The sequence below is a fragment of the Diadema setosum genome, chromosome 14 (genome assembly GCF_964275005.1).
Source record: "Diadema setosum chromosome 14, eeDiaSeto1, whole genome shotgun sequence".
NCBI lineage: Eukaryota > Metazoa > Echinodermata > Echinoidea > Diadematoida > Diadematidae > Diadema > Diadema setosum.
Window position 1 is genome coordinate 27,501,926 of NC_092698.1, and position 23,640 is coordinate 27,525,565.

General features: G+C 41.0%; 1 protein-coding gene across 2 annotated transcripts in view; it reads left to right on the forward strand.

Annotated features, from left to right (window-relative positions):
- The first annotated feature begins 2,322 nt into the window (after positions 1-2,322).
- The window catches only part of LOC140237498 (phosphopantothenate--cysteine ligase-like), a 57,623-nt gene continuing 36,305 nt past the window's right edge, over positions 2,323-23,640 (forward strand). For both annotated transcript variants that reach the window (XM_072317424.1, XM_072317425.1), the window contains exons 1-5: positions 2,323-2,443; positions 6,099-6,187; positions 6,734-6,879; positions 8,073-8,287; positions 13,119-13,304. In XM_072317424.1, coding sequence (XP_072173525.1) covers positions 2,327-2,443; positions 6,099-6,187; positions 6,734-6,879; positions 8,073-8,287; positions 13,119-13,304 — 753 coding nt within the window. In that variant the 5' untranslated portion in view covers positions 2,323-2,326. The remainder of the gene's footprint in view (positions 2,444-6,098; positions 6,188-6,733; positions 6,880-8,072; positions 8,288-13,118; positions 13,305-23,640) is intronic.

Sequence of the window (23,640 nt, forward strand, 5' to 3'; positions counted from 1 at the left end):
AATCCCCGGTGAAGCCATCGAATGCACACAGCATCAGAAACTTAGCATTGGTTCCAGTCGTTATTGATTTTTTTTTCATAAAGAAGAGGGGGTGGTGGTGGGCACACAATCGGGACCCGCATCAGGGCAATTACCCCCGGCTAAATACTGGTTAGTTATACATGTTAGAGTAAAGATTAGGGTTAGGTTTAGGGTATAGAGTTTGGGTTAGGGTTAGGATTAGGTTCAGGATTAGGATTAGCAGGGGCGGATACAGGAATTCCGTGGGGGGTGCCTTTACAAAATTAAAGGGAGGTGCTCATGCCCCCCCCCCATTTTTCTTTTTATTTCTTTTGTTTTAACAAAAAATAAAGAGGGGCGTACGGCCCATGCGCCTCCTCTGGATCCGCCACTGATTAGGGTCAGGGGAAGGGTCCGGGGTAATTGCCCTATTTGGACCCCGTATAAGTTCTGATGAGCGAAGACTTGTTCTCATCAATTCTGGTATCATGATTTTCTTCTTCTTCTTCTTCTTCTTCTTTATAATTGCACATTTTATTTGCCAATCTACGTGAAGAAAAACAATTATTTGAATAATCATTTCTTGCCAAGAAATAATTGGAGGTGGTAGGCCTACTTTGGCAAATTTTTAGGCATATTTACCTTTATTTCTAAAGTATGGAGTATGATGTGATGTTGTTATCAAAGGGATTCTGTCTGCATTTTGCTATGGTAGCATATCTATCTCGTTAGTGGGTGAAAGGGGATGTAATTGTTGACATTTTCTTTAATTCTTGGCATAACATAGGCCTATTTAGAAAACGCCGGTAATGCTGGAAACTGACCGTTCTACTCTATGTCGAGCAGATCGAGGTACTTACAGTTTGTTATTAAATTGCATCATCATCAATTGTATAGGCAGGTACAAAGGACAGGAAATATTGAACAATGTACTAATGGGAAGAATATTAAAATAATACTTTAAATTGTCAGATTTGTAGTAATGAAACTGATTAGGAATTGGGAGCTCAATCAACTCTGTAAAAGTAAAAAAAACAAAACACAAAAAAAAAAACCACCACTCATGTATATATATAGGTTGGGCAATCATTTTTCACTCATTTGCATTATTTAAGGGTCCCTCTCACCCATTGATATTCATCAGTCATATTTTTTTTCATTTCACAAATGGCTAATGAAAGCATTTGATGAAGATGAATCAAATGAACATGGTGTAATTCAGCAATCTGGTGCACATTTGGTGAAATTTGTTGGAAGTGACAGATCAGGGCCCTGTTTCATAACTTGAAGATTAGGATAGCAACTCTTGACTAATATAGAACAGCAACTTCCCACAGGCTTATAGCAACAATGCTGGATTCTGTCATACCATGACAATTGCCATTCCAGCAAGAGCTGCTATCATAGCAACTTTGTGGGACGCCTATATTTGAAAATATTGAGAATTTTTTTCAGTCTGAAAGTGTACAAAAATCAGTGGGATGGGACCAAGCAGGTGAGGGTGTGGGAGGGGAATATATTCCGCTCCCATGCGAGGAGATCCCACATTTTCAGAATTCAAATTCATGGCAACCATTTTGGGCACACTTTGGGTGAAAGATTTGGATGGTTTTCGAAAAAAAAAAAAAGAGCTGAAAATTTTCCACATATCGGGAATAAACATGGGGGGGGGGGGGATGTCCCTTCGACGCAAGCCTGTCTGTATGGCGTGCATGGCGTTTGTCACAAGTGTATTAACAATTTATTTTATAGCTTACCTGATAATCAAATTAGGTAAACTATACAAAGGGTGCAAAATGCATGTGCTAGCCATTAGTTTGCAATTCTCCTCGTTTTTCTCATTGTAGTCCATTACTATGTGCATTACATTGGTTGCCTGTAAAGCAGAGATTCATATTAAAAAATATGTTGATAGAGCTCTATTCATGGTACAGCACCAGTGTACATTACAGGAACTTGTAGAGTTAAAAACATCATTTCAAACTTCTTATCCCCTCTGAAGTTCACAGGATCAAACATTATTGAAATATCCATCAGGGAAATCAAAAGTTACTCTTGGTGCTTGAGGGCATTTTTGTATGCTGCACCAAAACTATGGAATAATCTCCCTTTGTAAGACAAGCAGCTACAATTAATGATTATCTCTTGAAGTAATATATTTTATGTTTGAATTATGTATGGTATTTTGTAATGCGCAGTAGACTATACATAATTGCGTAAATGTCCTTTATCATTATCAGTACAACAAAGATGACAGAGCGCCGCATTTGTTGTAAACTACGTCTTGAGAAAGACTACATAATTTTTGCCGAAACTCGAACTCGATATGGATCAGTTTTTCGAAGACTTCCCAGCTCCCAAAGATTTTCAGGCGACATGTGAGCGAGTGACCAAATTTGTGGAACATCACCAGAGTACCAAGAAAAGCGTTGTCCTTGTCACGGTAATTACAAATTCTGAATCAGTGTGAAGTTTTGGGCCAAGTCAAGTAAATTCCGATAAGGTGAAAGCCCATTTTGCAACCCTGTGCTGCGCGTGTTTCGTGCATCAGTACATGTCGCACGATCTATTCACGACTGCCAAGCACCGTGTAAATGACTCCGTGCGCGCATAGCAGCGCGAGCGGCGCGACTTCAGTTTTACTAAATTCGTTTTTTTTTTTTTTTTTTTTTTTTAGTGTTACTAACTGGTTAAGTACGTCGGTTTATCCGTTCTAATTGTCAATTCGGAGAATGTCGTTTATTTCTTCTAGATCTAGTCTAGACGTAGTATAAAAATCACTTTTGCATGGGAGGTCTGAAAAAGAAGGACGACCCTCATCATTACTAGTCGTCTGCTAGTGCTATCATACATCATAAACGTTTACGTTTACGGTACTCGTTAGGGTTTTTACCCATCTCCGGGCGGGGCCACGACGGGGCGCTCCTTCATAGGAGGTGGCCACAGTACGACTCGCACCTCGTCTCGTCATTACTAGAAATAATACTCTAGTTGATGTTTCTGCATGTTTTAATCACATTTCGTCACTGAAATTCTATGAAATCCCACTCACATATACAGAAAAATGCTGAAGATTCCAATAGAACTGCACAAGTTCACTGATCGATACCAGAAATTTGCAGCTATCGTCGTCAAACGCGAACAATGCATAAATTTAAATATAATGGTTGTGTGCTGAGGAAGGGGCCCACACCTTGTCACCCCGCGCTGCCATAACAAGGCACGTAAAAGACTTGTGCGGGTGACCATGATGCTCCCCCATTGGGCCATAGACAAAGCATGTAAAAGACTCGCCTAACCGTATAGACAAAAAGATCCATCTGTCCAGAGGAGTCTTTTACTTTTTTGACGTTATCACTCTCCTCGAGGGGATCCATGAAGCCAGCCACAGTCCCCGCTGAACATGCCTGGCCCGACCAGATGCTGTGCGAAGTTAAACATGCCCCCGGCGACCAGATACAGACCAATCTTTCAGTCAATTAAGTAAAAGACGTGTGCAGGTTACCGTGATGATACTCTGTAACACATATTCCTAATATAAATTTAAGATTTTTACCCCCCAAAATTGTTCAGTTTTCAACTCAATTTGCTTAGTTGTGGTAGATTCTATCCTTGCAAAGTTTCAAGCGTGCTGAACACAGTCCTAGGCGTACTTTTTTGTTCAGTGCGCTTGTAACAATTTTAAGCAGGGTGACGGTATTCGGGCCCTTGACGAGGTGCGGGCACCTCACTATACTTAGCGTTTGGGCTGGTAAAGGGAGGTGGGAAGAAAAGAGGAAAAACTAGAACTGAGAAGGGGGAAAAAACCCTGATAATATACATTGAAGTATTACAGATCTCAACGGAAAGTAACCGAGCTATGCAAACGTGTTTGATACTTGCTTTGCTTGAACTAGTAGCAGCATGCTGTATGGGCCAAGCTGTTATGAGCCAAGATTGCTTTCCTTCATGCAAATTGCAAGATACACTGAGTTGAAGAGGACTCGTGAACATAATGTTGTGATGGTAACTCAGAACATACATTAAAGACATAGTCCCGGTAATGTAGAGGGCGCTGTTGATGATACTGCCGATCACCGTTAGGGTTGATACGAAGATTGCCGAAGTTGAGCTGTCATCAAGAGTAAAGCGCGTAGGTGTTGCTAAGTAACGTTGCCTTTGTTGTCTTCTCTGCCCATCACGCAGTCTGTAGTAATGCCAGGGTGCGTGCATATGTGTTTCTTATTATGACATCACAAAAGAAGTTTCCTAAAGCTGTCATCCCCTCAGCCGAATCATGAGCCGAACTGTGATCGGACCACTGGCTACAGTGGATCAGACTTCTTAGGACTCGGGGAAGTGGGCCACAGCGTAAGCACTAAAGAGGAATCAATAGCGTAGGGTAGTCTCTATAGGAAACTTGCTCCGTGCACCCACATACGCATTTGACTAAACCACCGGGACCATGTACCTTTAATATGACTGCTGATTACTCTTTTACAGTGGACAGGTGAAATGAGACCAAGAGTAAATGTGACCCTGCACCACAAAACCATCAAAAAGTCGTCAGACATGAATTTTTAGTTGAGGGTAGATGCTGAAAGAGCAGACTCTAAGCTTTAAAATGATGCATAACTTAATTCAAATGGATTCTCCTAACGTATATAAATATTGGAAAGAAAACCCACTCTCTGGAAAAGTTTGAACTGAGAAAAGAGGCTCTGAAGTACAGGGTCTATTCAAGCTGTGCTACGGTACCTGTGCCATGAATGGCACAAAAACATGATGTAAACCACTGTATCAAAACAACAAAGAGATTATCAGATTAAGCTGAAATTGATCATGCTCTATTAACACATTCTGACCATGATAAATGTCAACTTTCAAAGCAGCAGCATTATCCTTTCAAAAGTTATTAGAGTTGAAAATGAAGAGTGTGAAAAGGATTTTCAAGAAATGAAAAGGGGTCTCTAAGAAAAACCTAATCATTTTACTGGTACTCTACCAAAAAGGGGGTTGTAGAAAAACTGCTGAAAACCCACTTTCCCATTCAATTTATGATCCCAAATTCAAGAATAATGCAGAAGAAGAATAGCTCTTTCAGAAAATATTGATAACTCAAAATTGGTTTAGTTGACCCGTTTCATCTTTCTTGAGTCCTCACGTAAAATCAACGGGTGCGACTTTTTGTTTGTTTTGTGATGCACGGTCACAAATAATGTTTGTTTTTCACACTTGATTCATAGTATGTGGATGTGACGACAATCAAAAATTGCTTTTATCCTGTTATTTTGTATAAAGCCGTACTACTGTTTGTTATTCAGATTTCAATGATGTGCTTTTAAGGCTGAAAATTATGTACTTTAGTACTCATTTTTTAAGTTACCTCATTCTGATATTATCCTCCTTGTTTTAGTTATATATAGTCTAGTTATTTAGAATTGCTGATGCATAAAGGTAGTGAGTACCGGTACTTCAATCATACGATTGTTACTAAACATCATGTACTGAACATGCACAGGGGAGACAAGGCCAGTGCACTTTAGGCAAAAATATTCCCAATGGACTATCACCTTATTTGCATTTTCTGATAGGTACTACTACTTGCTCCATGAAACCACCTACTTCAACTATTGAAGGCTGGATAATACATTAATTTGCAAAAACTATCACCAAGTGTAGAATGCAGTGAAACTGATGTTCACAGTTTACGGTGAGTAGTGGAAAGAATACTTTTCATTTAGGTGGTGTGTAGTCAGTATGTCAGTTGATATGCACATTGATTTATGGAAAGTGCAAAATCATTCAAGGAATCTCTTTTTATTTTTGCAATACATTGTGTGTACCTCATGGCAAATGACGTTGCTCTTATTACTTTTACTCTGTAGTCTGTCTGTCCCTTTTTGAGTAGACATTTACTAATTTTTTGATATAAATAAACGTAGAATGTTTCCTTCATTGCATTTAAGAAAAGTTGTGTACTTGTACATAAGCCATTATACCTTTCTTTTTTTGCTCTAGAATGAAATGATTTTCTTTGCCAATAATATCTGGAGTTTTCCTTCACTTCCTGAAAGCCATTTATATGCCCTTATGCTTTTTGTTTGTTTTACCGGTAGTCTGGAGGAACGGCAGTGCCCATCGAGAGCCGGACGGTTAGATTCATCGACAACTTCAGTACTGGGACTCGAGGAGCTGCATCCACTGAGTATGGGATTCCTTTAACTTCTTGTTGGAAATTTAGAGAAACTGAGCATCTCATTTGTCGCAAAATTTTATCTGACTGTGTTGGGTATTTCCTATTTCAAGCCTTCTTTTCAAAACTTTGGCTCCTGATTGTTGTGCCGTTAAGTTTTGCAAATTTTATTGGGCTAGTTTTCAATCGAGGCCTGGAGCTCTTAGGAGGTAGTCTAATTTTTCATGGAAATTGCAGATGAATTTAGTATTAGGCATTTCTTAAAAGTTCTTAAAATGCTGCTTGTCAGAAACAAATGCACAGAGGAAGGGTATAATGTTTGGGAATTCATCTTGGCAGTACCATCAAGGGCATCTCATCTGTAACAGAGTGAGATGATTTGATATTGTAGACAATGTACAGTTTTTGATAGTGTGCAGTAAATTGCTTCAAACTACTCTGTGGTGCTGCTACTGCAGACATCTTGTTTAGTTATCTTTTTTTACATCTTGCTTATAACTAAATTGTTTTGTTCATCTTTTTTTTTTTCTTTTTCAAACCTGGTCTTACCAATATCAGATACTTCCTCGCAGAAGATTATGCGGTCATCTTTCTGCAGCGGAGTAAGTCAGCGAAGCCTTTTCTGAGGCACTTTCCAGATGAGTCCCTGTTTGACCTTTTCACGCTGACGACAGAGGATGACTCGGACGCAGCCTCCGTTCAAGGTTAGTCATTGCATATTAACTAGCATTTCTAAATCGAGGCACTTACCTTGATACCGGTCTCCGTCAGTTTGATGTGTTTATGGTGTCTCGTAGTTGCATTTAGATGATGGACCCATCAGTGTGGATAGTATGAGCACAGTCTCGTTTTTGTTGAGCCCACCAGAGGTGCGGGGAGACTAAGAGATCGCCTTCGATGTCTGTCCGTCTGTCATCCGTCCGTAACGCTACAAAAACTTGAATAACTCTCTACTGAGGACTTTAATTTCAATCAAACTTGGAGGGATGAGTGGTTATTCAAAGTTACACATTTTACCAAACATGAAGGTCACCTCAGGGTCAAAGGTCACAGGCAGGGGTCAATGAACTTTAGGGCCCAATGTTAAGTTTTTACAGCACGTTTCGATTATGGCTCATAACTTTGTATGTATATGTCCGTTTGTTACCAAACTTGGATGGTAGATGTCCCTTGGGGAGTTGAAGGGCACCACAAGGTCGAAGGCCACAGACGGGTCAATGAACTATTAGGGACCAATGTTAACTTTTTATGGCACGTTTCAATTATGGCTCATAACTTTTGATCCATAAGTCCGTTTGTGACCAAACTTGGCTGGTAAATGTCCCTTGGGGAGTTGAAGGTCACCACAAGGTCAAAGGTCATAGGCAGGGTCAATGAACTTCCGGGAATTTTAGAAAAAATATTAATTTCTTCTGCACGAATGGGCGAGACACATTTTGGCACTTGCCTTGTGCTACTAACTTGTTAGAGTAAACTGTAAACATGTAGAACACAGAACCATAGTAGAAAAAAAGAAGGAAATCTGGCCTTTTGAAATGTAGTTGTACAGGAAAATAATCTTGCTTTATGTCCAGGAGAAAGAGACAAGTAAGCTGTTTCTAGGCATGACCAGTGCTAGGAGGGCAACCAGTTTGTAACTTTAAAGAGAAATACCTGGTATGCCAGTGTCACTTGCAATGTTGCTTTCAATGGAGAAAGTGACTGGAAGATTCTGAAAGGATATAGCAAAGTCAGAGAGACCATGTTTTGTCTGTTGATGATAAACTTGTGTATGATCAGTGAAGGATGATGCAGAAAAGAACACCAAGTGATCTACTTAATTCTAAGACATATCAGTTGAAACAATGTTGTTTCTGTGAATTGTTTTTATATGACTCTTGTTTCTCCTCCTCAATAGTGAACCCATCACACAGGGTGAAAGTCTGCCAGCTGGTCAAGGCCAGACAAGAGGCACTCAGCTCCAACAGTCTCCTCATCATTCCATTCTTCTCGCTCCAAGACTACCTCTACCTCCTGCGAGGGATCTCCGAGGCGCTCTCCCTGCTCCGCCACAGTGCCATGATCTTCCTCGCTGCAGCTGTGTCAGACTTCTACATTCCAAGAGATGAACTGGTTTGTATCAATTTTTTGAGGATAAACTCTTGATTATCTGCTGGCACATGACTTACTTGAGGTGTACTTTATGTCGTAATAGGGAGTATTGTGCCATCATATCTCTTGCAGAATTCTGTCACTCGGTATCATGGATCAGGTCGAGAAATCTCAACAGTCTCAGTGGTGGCAAGCTTTTTTTTTCTTTAGGAATAGCGTGTATGTGGTAACTGTCATGGAAACTTGTCTAAATCTGTTTGGCTGCACCTCTTGGGTGAAACAAAGTCATAGTTACCCTATGCATGCAATTCCTACCAACACATTCAGACCTCTGTATCATTTGTATACTGACCATTTAGTGCAAGGCTCCAGTTAAGACAACATCACAAAACAGTAGCTAATGATAATGATAATAATCATAATCATAGTCACAATCATAATCATAATCATAATCATAATCACGATAATCTTACTTTGTGTTGTTAAAGTTTAAAACTGCAGTTGTTGCCCCAACAGCTGACATGCATGAGAATATAGAAGAGCAGTACAGTGACATTCAAGGTTACCCCTTTTGGTGGAAGCTAGTTTAGTGTGAAAAGGACAATTAGGAGATCTATAATGTAGACTGATGGCTACACACTTATCACCATAGTTGTATTAGTTAGACCCCGTTTACAGTGTGAGCCCAGCCCCGCTTCAGTGTAAACGCGCAAAAGGCCAAATGCGGGGCCAAAATTGGCCTCGCATTTGGCCTCGCTCTGGAGGTGGTCTCGGCCTCTTCTTGGTGTAAACGCAAACTGGGCCAAATGCGCGGCCAATTTTAGTCTGGCTTCCAGACCCTCTGCCCGTACTATTTCACTATTCAGGATATTAACCCCCTCAACGTCGAAAGCTAGTATAGTTTAAGGTGGTTTTGTCCTGCAAAAGATTTTTCCTTCGGCAAAGGCCTTTGCCCGAACGGCGACTTCGTCGCCACAGAATCCAGTTGGCAAAGGGTCTGAAAACCAGACTATACCAAATTGCGTTTGTTTACAAGCAGAGCGCCACTACGACAAAATATTGAAAGGTTTGAATTAAAAGCGCGGCCGAGCCCAGCAGTGTAAATGGACAAAATTGCGAGGCTCGGCCGCGCAGTTGAGGCTGGGCTGTAAACGGGGTCTTACTGTATAAGCTGTTATTTTCACGAGGGTTTAATTTTCGCGAATCACTCTTGGACCGCGAATTTAACAACATGCGAAAATGCCGCTGTGTGCCAGGTTAATCCATGTGCAGTACACTTACGATAACCTAGGTTTCCATTCGAGAAAACAACATCTCACGAAGATGTCCGAGACCTCATTCGCAAAAATATCTGTACCCGAAAATAACCGCTTATACAGTATTTGGGTGTAAGTATTCAATAAACATAGCTTAATCATAGAAAAGGAGAAGTGATTGCAAGCAAGTTGCCACCTATCGTATAGTCTGTCTTTGTCAGAGTTCTACCTATAGCATGGTGCTAAATGCTAGCGCAGACTGCAGGGTACCCAATGTCTACCATGGTTGTCTCATAAAATAGCTTTTTGTGAAGGATGATAATTTTAATGTCATTTATTGCTCATTAGATATTAAAAGATCTTTATTTTGGCTGTAGTTAAAAGTTTTTAGTCTATTAAACATTGTTTTAAAGTTATAGTTCAAGCAATAATTGTTGTGAGGTTAGTGCAAATATTCTAATTAACAGAGCGTGCTAGTAAAGAACACAATTCCGTTGTATTTTGCTGATTGTTTTTTTTTTTTTCATACCGTGGTCTGCTGTAGGATGTGCTCATTCTTTGTTTTAGGTCGTATTATCAAAGCTTTCTCAAGGCCCGGTCACACCGCCAGAACTTTGCTGGAGCGTTCCTGGAGCGGTGAAAAAAATGCATCACCGCTCGTAACCGTTCACCACCGTTTAACAGAAGTTGGCCTCCGTTAAGGCAACGCCGTATACGCTCGGCCACCACTGATGGTCCCTCCTACCGCTCCGAAAGTTTTGAGCTGCACAAAATATTGCGAGCGGTGAGGAGCAGACAATTTTCCACTCCGGCAAAGTTCGGCACCGCTCCAACAACGCCCAGTCAAAGTTTGGCACCGCTAGACGCAAGTTCGTAGACGCTTGGGTCCGCTAGGCCAACGCAGAAATCTTGAACGCTGGACTACCGCTGCTTCGCCAGCTTTGCCCGGGCGGTGATTAAACGTTGCACAAACTTTGGTGGAGCGGTTGTAAGCGTTTTACGAGTGGACACGGGATTGCTGGAACGGTGTCGGGCATTGAAGCAACGATCCATTGCGGTGATGAACTTTGGTTTGGCGTTGGTATGGAGGTGTCAGAGCGGGACCAGAATTTGGCTATAAATATGGGGAGAAATGGACCAGGAGCCCATTTGGAATCGAGCTGCCGTTGAGTGCAGACCTCATTTATATCGAATTTGCTCAAAGTTACAGTAAAACTGTACTACCATGGATGCTGAGAGACTTGCTATGATTGGTGCACTAGTCCAGCAGCAGAATCTTCTTGGAGGCTGCTGCCTTTCCTTCTCCAGCCTTCCTCTTCTTTTGTCCACATGGCATGATGAACTTCAACTATCGACTTCTATCAAAAATCTATCAGAACTTCTATCAAAGCGATCCGTTCAGCTCCGTAGTCAAAAGCGGTATGCCGCTAAACCAACTTTAAACCCCCGCAGAGCCAACGCCCGCATGCGCAGAACGCCGCTCTATCAACGCTCGCGTCACTGCTAAACCAATGCTCGCTACCGTTAAACCAACGCTAAAGCATTTTGTGCGTGGTGACGAGCGTTGTCGAAATTCGGCCCCTCTCCCTACCGTTCAAGGAACGCTCCAACAAAATTCGGGCGGTGTGACCGGGCCTTCAGTTTTAACTGTCAAGTGGAACTGGTTGAAGCATCCACCATGAACTCGAGATGGCGCTGTTTAAATTATTGATCTGCTGGAGTTGATATCTACAGCATGTAATTTCACAACTGCTTGTTCTGGGGTGAGCATGATATCAATGGACTGCATGTATGGTAAAAGCAATAGACAAATGTTTTACAATTTGTGTAAATATTCAATATATGTCACATTCTGTGTAGAGATTCTTGAATAATGTGCTCAAATTATTTGAAAGGGTGAAACAAGTTAAATGATATATGTGGGAAGATTTTTAGTGGGAGCATAGTTGTTTGATGGATAAGACTTGACTGCTTGCCAGGTAAAAGGTCCATGGCTCAAGACATTATCAAACATTGTGGTAGATCATTATCAGAATTTGGTGAACTTTGCTGACTGAGCTTTATGACCCTGAAATGCATGAAGAAACACTCCAGCATACATAATTTTTAGATTTTTGCCATTACTACAAGAGATCTATGAAGACATGGATTATGCTGATGAATTATTTACTGAAGGGTTTATTCTAACACTACCAGCTATATGGGAGATATTGGGTATGGCAAACATGGTCACTCAAAGATTTTAACCAATTTTGAACCTTTTAGCATTTACTTTTTGTTCTAGCTCTCCCATAGTTCCATATTTACACAATATCAGACATTTTGGTAGAAGGGAAACTGACCAGGAATATTATGATATAAATGAAAATAAGCAAAGAAAATGGGATTCTACCAGAAATATACGTGCTACTTGCCCGACAGTAAGTTTTAATTGCTGTAGTCAAGTGTGTAGGCGGGATTGCAGCAACCTGCCTTCCATAGCATTGTTATCTATATTTGGCATTTAAGCAGCATATCAAAAAGGTATTTTTTTTGTCCGCTTGATTTGCATGTGCAATATCAGGGCTCTTCAATGCATCCCATAGGCTGAGGAAAGAGGCCATGTAATTCAACACCTGATTTTGTTTCGTCTGTTTAGTCACGAGCAGGTGTATGCATGCTACATGTGTGATTTCTGGTTGCAAGTGCACAAACTCGTGCTATAAGTGCACTTAAAGGACAAGTTCACCTTCATTAACATAAGGATTGTAAGAATGTAGCAATATTAGTAGAACACATCATTGAAAGTTTGAGGAAAATTGGACAATCCATTCAAAAGTTATGAATTTTTGACGTTTTTGTGCAGTCACCGCTGGATGAGAAGACTACTGCAGTGTATGATGTCACATGCGTACAACAATATAAGGAAAATATAAAGAGAATTTCACAAAATTTCATCTTTTGAAAAAAGTACACATTCCCTTGACTTGTTACTGACATATGTTATGGGTAATATCATTCCCATTGCCTTTAGAAAGAGGCAAGTCAAGTGCTCTTTTATTATGCGAAAAAAGTGAAAATATGTTGAATTTTCTTTACATTTTCTTAAACTGTTGTACTCATATGACATCACGAGCCTTAGTAGTCTCCTCATCCAGCGGTTCCAACACAAAAGTTTTAAAAATTCATAACTTTTGCATCGATTGTCCAATTTTCCTCAAACTTTCACTGATGTGTTCTACTAATATTGCTGCATTCTCTCAATCCTTATGTTAATGAAGGTGAACTTGTCCTTTAATTGCGGTCTACTTCAAATTGTGGGAACTGCTTTTCGCAGCAGCATATGCCTCCTTTAGATAATTATTTGATATTGATAATATTGATATCAAATGGCTTTATATCATGGAATACCATGGAAAATTGCTGTCATTAGGACCAATATTCCCAGGTATTCCATTCATTGCTATTGAACATAATATAATAGATTAACATCTTGTGCAACATAATATGTGAGGTTTGCTGATGAGGTCACAGATTCATTGTATGAAGTTGTCCAAGTTTTATAACCTTTTTGATCTGTTTCTTTTTGTTTTCTTTGGGTTTTGTGTTCTCCACAGCCTGAGCACAAACTGCAGTCTTCTCACGGCCCTCCTCAGATCAAGCTGTCAGCAGTGCCCAAGATGCTTGTATTCCTCATCCACCACTGGGCACCGGAGGCATTTGTCGTCTCGTTCAAACTCGAGACAGACCCTAAGCTCTTGATTGGGAAGTCAAGGAAAGCTCTAGAGACAAACAAACATCAGGTAACTTTTACTTTTTCCCTCTCACTGTGTGATTTCAAGTTCGGTGCTGGTGTTATCTTGCTCACAACTGAGTTACATGGTCATGATTAGATTGTCTTTAAAGAAAGCAAAGCTGATCGTAATCATCAATCCCAAACACTAGCATTATCTACACGCCAGCACAATGTCCACAGGATCATGCGGATGAAAAAAAAATGACAACGCTTTGTTCAAGTCAAATATGAACAAATGTAGTACGCTTACGTTTAGACCCATGATGGGGAGACATTAAAATGCTGCAAATGTCATCCTGTCTCCAAAGCACGATCTTTAATTTTGCTTCCATGCCCAGATTTATTTGGCTATGTCTCCATTGTTTGTGTGTATTTCATTGGCAAACATTGCAAGAGCAAAATACCAAGCTTCTCTGTGGATGGGTTACAAAGCCCTAGCAGGTTGGCTGTGATGTCGACAAGAATGAAATAAAAAAGAATCGTACTTCATCTAACTATCTAAAAATTACCAACGCCAAACTTGAACTGACTACTTTGATAATCCCTATTGGCTGGTGTCAGTCAGTTGGGAAAAAATGCATAAATCACCAACAAGAATGGTGAAGTGAAGCTCAGCAGATGACATTCAGCTCCAGGCCCAGCACTAGCTACCGGAATTACGTCATGAATACTTTTGATGTCAACCCGCTAACACTGACTGATTTCAAGTTGAAGATTATTGCCCATGCCCATGTGTTGAGATAGCACTGGCACCGAACTTGATATTACCCACTGCGTGGTATATGCAAAATCATTCCACACTGAGCCCCATTTATGACTGCTTCGTACAAAGGATGGGCACACACAAAGATGCACAGACACGCAAATGAATACGATCTATACACACATTTATGGTGTTTATGTGTGTTTAATGTACACTTTTTTTCTTTTAGAGATTGGCTCTTAGAAGATTTCTGGAATTATGAATAACACTCTTTTGCCATTGTATATGTAACATTAATATCAATAACACTTGATTTATTTCATATCGTAAAAACATCTTTGCTGTTAGAACTGTTTGGCAAAATCATGTCATATTGAAGCATATTGCTCACTGAAACAAATTATGAATGTCAACAGTTTCGTATTTTTACAGTCTGTTTACTACAGCAGCAAGAAAGAGTGGGCAAAATGTTTCAGGATTAAGGACAAGTGAAAGTCAAGACATACAGCAGCAGGTAGCACAGCAGACAGTGTTTGTACAAGCATTTTATAACACCTGGTAGCGTGGGGATTTCGTGGGTGACCCGACACATTTGCTGCCCAATGGGGTACATTAAAAAAATACAAAATGGTTCTGGCCAGGGAACTAAAAACTGTACACAACTATAAAACTGCACACAACTCATTACAGGGATTTTCAAATATACCCAAGCCGGGCCAGCCTCCCCCATTTCATGGTATCCCCACATTCCCATGTCTTGAAGAAGGAATTTCACAAAATAACAACACAGACTACACACACACAAAACATGTAGGCTATATAATCCCCTAGGGCCAAAGTAATAAATCATACTAAAATGTTACAGAGTAAATGTTGTAGGATTTACTACCAGCATCTACAACTACTACGACAGATTATCATTACTATTCAAGCGCCGGAACACTTCTGGTTTGGAGTGGGCAAAATCTCAACAGGGGCACATTTATGTGAGGATGTGAGATCCTCGGCGCGGAGCGAAGCGAGTGAGGGGGGGGGGATGTGGAAAGGGGGATCCCCCACCCCACTGTAGGGGGCTTTTGTAAAACAGGGTACAAAAGTCACATTTATAAACCATTTAAAAGCAAATTTCTAAGGAATTAAACGTAGTGAAAAATAATCAGTGCGAAGGGCTGTGATTATTACATACGGGAGTACATAATAATATGATGGTGTGAGATCCTTGCGAGGGAGCGAAGCGACCGAGCAGGGGGAGGGTGTGGGAGGGGGGACACCCCCTCCCACGGTAGGGACTTTTTGTAAAAACAGAGTATAAAAGTCGCGTTCATAGAGAATTTAAAGCAAATTTCTAGGGAATTAACGTATAGAAAAAATCAGTTGGAAGGCCTATGATCATAACATATGGGAGTACATTAATAATGTGATGGTGCGAGATCTTTGGCGAGGGAGCGATGCGACCGAGCGGGGGGAGGGGGACACCCCCTCCCACGGTAGGGACTTTTTGTAAAAACAGAGTATAAGGGTCACGTTTATAGAACATTTAAAAGCAAATTTCTAGGGAATTAACATATTGAAAAAAATCAGTTGGAAGGACTATGATCTTAACATACGGGGGTATATTATGTGATGGTGTGAGATCCTCGTCGAGGGAGTGAAGCGATCGAGCTCGGGAGGGTGTGAGAACTCGGGTATTTTATAGAGCATTTTAAATTAAATTTCTGAGGAATTAAGCATAGTAAAAGAAATCACTGCGAAGGACTATGATAATAACTTATGAAAACTTTTCATTTTACTATAAGTATGGGCAGAACGAGCGAGCCACTTTCACTTTGCAATTTATCTGAAATGTACTTAAAAGCTTACACGTGATCGCATCGTTCGAACAATAAAAAATATTCTTATACTGCTAGAAAGCAAAGAAGAAAATGAAAAATGTAAGGTTTACTAAAGGTTACGTTTCAGCGGGCACAATCGAGGACACGAGGCTACCATCTATACACTAACATTTGTTGGGGGGGGGGGGCAAGTGCCCCCCCCCCCCCCCCCCCGGCGCCCTTGTTGATATTGTATTTCTCAGTAGTAGTGGTAGTGAAAATATTAGTGACCATGGTAGTAATTGTAACAATGCAAGGTTGAATTGCTCATTGGTAGCAGTGGGATTGTGATGACAATAATAACTACAAGGTAACCATAAGCACTGATATGAAGCAACATCATCAACCACCATCATCACTACTACCAGTGCCATCACCAAGAACTCAACTACAAGGATGTGGTTGCACAGGTATTCGTGTCTTTCCTTTGTAGCAAAGAAATGGACTGCCTGCACTATTAATACCACCTTGAGTGCATAGGACTTTATTTACATGGTACATTGATCTCAAGGTGGGAATACCATAGGTCTGGGTCTTCAGAGGATTACCCCACTTTAGTAGCCATTTGAAGGAAGGAGCTGAGAAAAGAGTGAGGATTTCTGTAAAAAAGAATGAATGAAACATTGAATTTCACTTAGTTAATATAGGTTTAGACAGATTTTTGGTGCCTCTGTGGTGATTGAATTTGTGGAGAAGGATAGTACAGGATGACTTGAATCAGGCAAAGTCATGCAGGCACACACAATTAACACATGCAAGGGTGATTTGTTTGTTTGTGTGTTGTTGTTGTTGCAGCTTCTGACAGGTTAGAGGTCTAAAGGGTTAAAACACCAAATAGTGATAGATTAGAGAGATAAGTATTAGCTTGCTTCATGACATTAGTTACGTTCAGACGGCAGGCCCTAACCTCGAGGTTTAGCTCTTGCTCTCTAACTACGACGTGTGTCCACTCGACAAATCTTAACCTCGAGGTTACGAAACCTCGAGGTTAAGCTTCTGCCCCCCGTAACTACGAGTCGGTCCCACTCAATGTTAAACCCACAAAACCGGAAGTTTCAGCCCACACTGCTAACAAGACGTCTATTTCTTCTTTAGTCCAACCCTGTCGGACTCGCTTACTGGTACTCTTTCCCACCGGCGGCACCAGCTTCCTCTGTCATGGTATGCAGAGATAGCACTGCACTGATGACTTTATGCTTTATGAAGATATTCGTCGAAAACAATTTTTAGCGTCGGAGAAGAATATAGAATACAGTAGCGAGTTCGACGTGTTCAGTTTCAGAGATCAAGCGCATGGGAAGAAAAGATGGTGTTGTTGTGATGTGCGTCATAGGTTTTTCACCTCGGGCGCACGTGTAGTGTATTTATGGTGTACGTTTGGGAGGTTGACCCGGAAGCAGAGGGAAATTGTGGGGGCTGGAGTTCATGGCGAGGTCACTCTTAACTTCGAGTTTGTTGTTTTTTGTGTCTACACGGTGCTTAACTATGAGTGTGGACCCCCCCCCCCCCAGCTCGTGGTTAGAGCGCTAACCATAAGATTTCTCGTGGCTCGAAACATCGAGCAAACCTTGAGGTTTGCTAACTACGAGTGCGTCTTCACGGTCCCTAACTACAAGCTCTAACCTCCAAGTTTCCTAACCTCGAGGTTAAGGGCTCCCGTCTGAACGTAACTATTGGGAGTGATGCTTGTTGCTGCCCTATCAGCTATGAGCAACACCCATCCCTACTCAGGCAACATGCACTTTATGGAAAATTTTGTCCTGTAGGATTGTGCCAGAGATTTTGGGTGTAGATACAGAGAATCAGAAGGTCAGATATTGCGTGAGACATTGTTTTGACTCCTAATCTTTCAGTTGTTGTGTGGTGCCATGAAATCCATCAGAAAAGCCCCCCTGCAAATTGGTTTTCAGTGTTCTATATTTCTACATCCTTTCACCAATGATAGCACAAGATTATTTCCTGCTGTACCCATCTGATGGGTGAATGTCCCCACTCAATCTAACCATCTATATTAGGCCTCTACAAATCAAGAGAAAAATACAAACTAAATTGTTTAGAATGATGATAGAAACCTTGTATGATGTAAAAGGGAAAAAAAAGAGTCTACTAAATAAAGGGCAATCAACTCAGTAATCACGTACATGTATATAATAGTTACGTTCAGACGGGAGCCCTTAACCTCGAAGTTAGGAAACTTCGAGGTTAGAGCTTGTAGTTAGGGACCGTGAAGACGCACTTGTAGTTAGCAAACCTCGAGGTTTGCTCGATGTTTCGAGCCACGAGAAATCTTATGGTTAGCGCTCTAACCACGAGCCGCGGGGGGTCCCCACTCGTATTTAAGCACCGTGTGGACACAAAAAACAACGAACTCGAAGTTAAGAGTGACCTCGCCATAAACTCCAGCCCCCACAATTTCCCTCTGCTTCCGGGTCAACCTCCCAAACGTACACCACAAATACACTACACGTGAAACACCTATGACGCACGACACAACATCATCTTTTCTTCCCTTCTCTTCTTCTTCTTAGGGTTACGCCCACATCCTTCACACTTGAAGATTATTGTAGGCTTCCCATGCGCTTGATCTCTGAAACTGAACATGTCGAACTCGCTACTGTATTCTATATTCTTCTCCGACGCTAAAAAAATGTTCCGACGAATATCTTCATAAAGGCATAAAGTCATCAGTGCAGTGCTATCTCTGCATACCATGACAGAGAACAAGAGTACCTGTAAGCGAGTCCGACAGGGTTGGACTAAAGAATAAATAGACGTCTTGTTAGTAGTGTGGGCTGAAACTTCCGGTTTTGTGGTTTTAACATCGAGTGGGACCCACTCGTAGTTACGGGGGGCAGAAGCTCTACCTCGAGGTTTCGTAACCTCGAGGTTAAGATTCGTCGTGTGGACACACATCGTAGTTAGGGGGCAAGAGCTAAACCTCGAGGTTTCCTAACCTCGAGGTTAGGGCCTGCCGTCTGAACGTAACTAATGTGATTTGGAGATTATTTGTTGTTGTTTTTTTGTCTAATTGTGTACCATAGTTAATGATTTATCTTTGTGTGATTTTGTTGTTGCTTTTTCTTCAAGGGGATAGGATTTTGTGTTTTTGAGCATACCGATTGATTGCCTAGTAATTTGGAAAAGTCAGAAAGTTATGTCAGACCAAATTGCAAGTGGGACATTGGGCTAATGTTTGTGTTATCTGATATTTATGCTAACTGGAAATGTGAGGTCAGTGCATTAATATCTTTGGCTCAGCTCTTGGAGCTTTCCCCATAGACGTAGACGTGAAAAAGATCCATTTGAGCCAAGATTTACCACACCTATCTTTCCTGGTATCTGTTTGAAAGGTAGCACAGAGGATTACTAAAAAGATAGTCATCAAAATCAGCCTAGCAACTTCGCAGAGATGCCAACTGTTGATTTGTTTTTTCAGTATTTTCTACTGGCGTGGTTCCCCCCCCCCCCCCAAAAAAAAAAAAAAAAAATCAAAAACTGCAAGTTTCATGGCAAATGCAAATGTTCCCAAATTGTATTGCTACACTTGTCTATTGCAGGAAAGGTGAAAATACTGTCCCCCCCCCCCCCAAAAAAAAAAAAAAAAGATGCCTTTTCAACTCTCAGAATACTGTGGTGCTGTTTACATGGTTGGCATTCCTGACTTCAGGAAGATTTTATCAAAACTGCTTTTTTTTTTTCTTTGTTTGTTTGTTTGTTTGGTTTTTTTTTTGGGGGGGGGGGGGTTATTGATGTAGTTATATGACCATTCATGGACAACATTCAGACCTCAATTATCTGGCAATCACTTTTATGAATCTCTCAACTGTCATGACATGGGCTAACATATGACTTTCTTTAAGTTATAATTTGTTTTCAATACAACACTTTTCCAAACCCACATACAAAGCAGTGACTCTCTTGCAAATAGACAATAGGAAGGACGGGGAATAAAAGTTGATCATGGTGGTGAGACGCATGTTACGCCATTCTCTTTCATATCCTCTCCTCATGCAGCTTGAACCATGCATGAATTTTGCTGATTGCAGCAGTCAATGTCAGACAAGTGCCAGGTGCCATGATTTTGCATGCCACGTGTCTTCATTATGGGATTTAAGCCACGTTCACACATACAAAATAGTGGGATGACAATTGCGCTCCTAATCTTGTGATATTTTGCCAGTGTTTACACAGTCAGAAATTAGGGGATAGTGATCATGCTCCAATTCTAGAGATTTTTTGTGAGTGCTCAGTTGGACAGAAATAGCTCACTAATTACCAATCAACAAATCTATTGTTCTTGCACCTCACAGTGATGTGGTGTGCACTTTGTGTAACGATGTGATTTTAAATCTTTAGATTATAGGCCCAGCATTCACCCTAACTGCGGGGCAAATTAGCGCACTAATTCAGAAATAAGCACAACATTTTGTGGGATTGGCATTGTGACGCTGATTGCGCTAATTTGTGAATTTTTGTGTCCACCTGTTCAAAAATCTCAAAATTGAGATCATGATGTACAAATCTCATGATTTGTATCCTGCTAATTTGTTTACATGTGAATCCCTGTATTACGTATGAATGTATTTATTTTTTCAGTGCCTTGAATGTGCAGCTGATGTACATTTCACTAGTTGCCCTATGAAGTCTTTTTCTTTTAACCTTTGGCTAGCAGTAGTTAACAGCGTGCAGACTCAGTTTTGTTTGTTTGTTTGTTTGTTTGTTTTTTTTAGTAGCTAGCCTACTTTATGTTACAGGGTCAAATCAATCTAACTATGTTCACCACACTTACTCCTCTAATGATTTTTGCTAGAGCCCAGTACTAAGACTAAGCTACGTAGCACCCTACTCATGATCATCAAGGCAAGGAAAGGGTAGAATTAATGAACAAATAGGGAAAGCATTGTACTTCCAGGTGGGTACATTACCATCTGACCCCGCGTTCAAATTGGTCCCCGCGACGCGGGGAAAGTCCCGAGCTGTGGGACTTTCTCCTCAAAAACCATAATCACTGCGTTCACATTGTCCCCCGCGCCGCGGGGAAAGTCCCGAGCTGTGGGACTTTCTCCTCCAAAACCATAATGTGAACGCTCGCTGGGACTTGTCCCCTCGTCCCCGCGAATCAAGTCGGGTACGGGGACAAGATTTGGAGGGGAGAGTGACCTTGGGGCGAAATTGATAGCGTCCAGCTGTGGTCATCAAATGTGCGCATGCGCTATGCCTGGCAGAGCTCGCCCCAAGCCCCAATTGCCCCCACAGCTCGGGGACAGATGAGATACCAATGTGAACGGTCAGTCGTAAAAAAGATAAGATCTCTTGAGGCTGTCCCCGCGACGCGGGGAATGTGAACGCTCGCTGGGACTTGTCCCCTCGTCCCCGCGAAGCAAGTCGGGTACGGGGACAAGATTTGGAGGGGAGAGTGACCTTGGGGCGCAATTGATAGCGTCCAGCTGTCGTCATCAAATGTGCGCATGCGCTATGCCTGGATTCAAGTGGCAGAGCTCGCTCCAAGCCCCAAAATGCCCCCACAGCTCGGGGACAGATGAGATACCAATGTGAACGGTCAGTCGTAAAAAAGATAAGATCTCTTGTGGCTGTCCCCGCGTCGCGGGGACCAATGTGAACGCGGGGTCAGGTGAGGTTAGGGAGTTGAATAAACAAATAGCATCACTGATATGTGCTGGACTGGGTCATGCACTTTTGTTTGATGATGTGCTGCTGCACATGGCTGATGGAGTGGGGGCTCTTTGTTGTTGTTTTCTGTGTTTTGTTTTTTTTCTCCCACACCTGCCAAACCAGCCATTCTTGCTGATAGTGCTGATCTTCCTCCTAACTAAGAGATATGCAAAGAATTGCTGATCATGCACAATCAGATCGGAATGGGCTGCCATTACAATCACTGGTTGCAGCATTAATTTTCCACACATTTCATTGTTTCCCCATCATTCGAATAATCAAACATAAAAATATCATGTCAATCCTCATAGTAATATTAGTGAGCCGTGATGCTAATCCTAAAACGTAGCCACTGTATACGCTGTTATTTTCGCATACAGATATTTTTGCGAATGAGGAGATCATGGATATTTTCGTGAATTGACACAGAGACCTTCATAAGCGCACTATTACCTTAGTGCATGGTGACATTTTCGTGTGTTGTTAAATTCGCGGTCCAACTGTGATTCACGAAATTCGCAAAAATTAAACCTTTGCGAAAATAACAGCTTATACAGTATTAGGAAAAATATGTTCTGCACATGCATGACATATCTTTTCCCATCGACCAACCCAGAGGAAGCACATCATAAACACTTTATAACATCGCAAATCTGAAGAGCTCGCTAGTACATCAACAGTTCTTTGTGTGTATCCCTATCAAAACCTCAAGCTAGTGTTGTGCTTGATCAGATAATGTTTATCCGACAATGACTGGACATCATTGTTGGATTGCATTGTACAGGTATTTTTAATAATTGAAAATTGAATATGATTTCAGAATCATGTGAATTTTGTAAAGCCTCTTATGATAGTGGTTGTATAGAAAATGCCCCATCCGACATTATGCAAACGAACAATTTGCATGACAAGGTTGTTATTTTTTTTTTATTATTTCATCTAGATGCTGTCACTAATGCTGATAAACATAATGTACATTTTTTTTTGTGCTTGTTTTCTTTTTGTGGTTTTAGTTAAGGAAAGTTTCAAAACTGTGTCAGGTAGCGTACCATGTGTCCATGGGATGCCTTTGTGTTTACCTGTTGTGAAGCAGAAAGATCAAGAGTGACCTGGGCCCCGTTTCATAAAACTTGTTATCAAGAACAAGTTACAATATTTGTTACAAGCTACTGAAACCCTTGCATCTGATTGGCTTAGAGCAAATTTGTCATAGAAATGTGGCAGTTGTTACTAATAACAATTTTATGACACGGGAACCAGGACAATATGCTGCTGGGGTCATATCCTTATGCTTTTGTTTTGTTTTTGGTAGTGTGCTGTTCTGTTCTGCAGCATTTTTCATGGGATATGGGATGGTATTTTGTATTTTTCAGCAATTTCATGCATGATGTCAGACTTATGGTTTGCTCTGTTTCACTTTTTTTTTTCAATTTCTTCCTGGAAGTGCCAGCCTTGCAGGAAATTATTGGAAGCATGCTGAAATTCAATATTGCATAAAATGAAATCAGTCATAATGATAACACTACTACCACTTCTACTATTATTACTACTACTGCTAGAAATGATAATAAGCATAAACTTAAAGAATCACATCAAGATTTTGATCATATTAAGCATATTAACATTATAGTAAGCGTAAACGTTAAGAATTGCATCAAGTTATTTTGTCAACAGGAAACATAGCGATAGAGCTTTGTTTCTTTTGTTTCAATCAGAAGAACTATTGCACAGTTACAACTGTATGAGCAAAGCGTCTCAGTGATACAATGCTTGAGTAACTGTTGTCCTCTTCTTTTTTCACCCATGTATCTGAGTGGATAGGTAATGGAATATATCATCCCATCTTGAACATAGACTGCATTTTGACTGTGTGTGAGTTCAATACCTTTTCTGCTTCTACTACTTCTACAAAGCATGACACAGGGGTGGATCCAGGAATTCTGTAAAGGAGGGGGGGGGGGGGGCGTGACTAATATTTCTGGTGCCACTTGCGGGTTTCATTTCATTTTTTTCTTTTCATTTCTTTTGTTTTTAACGAAAAATAAAGGGGGGGGGGCGTGCGCCGTTTGCGCCCCCCTCTGGATCCGCCACTGTGA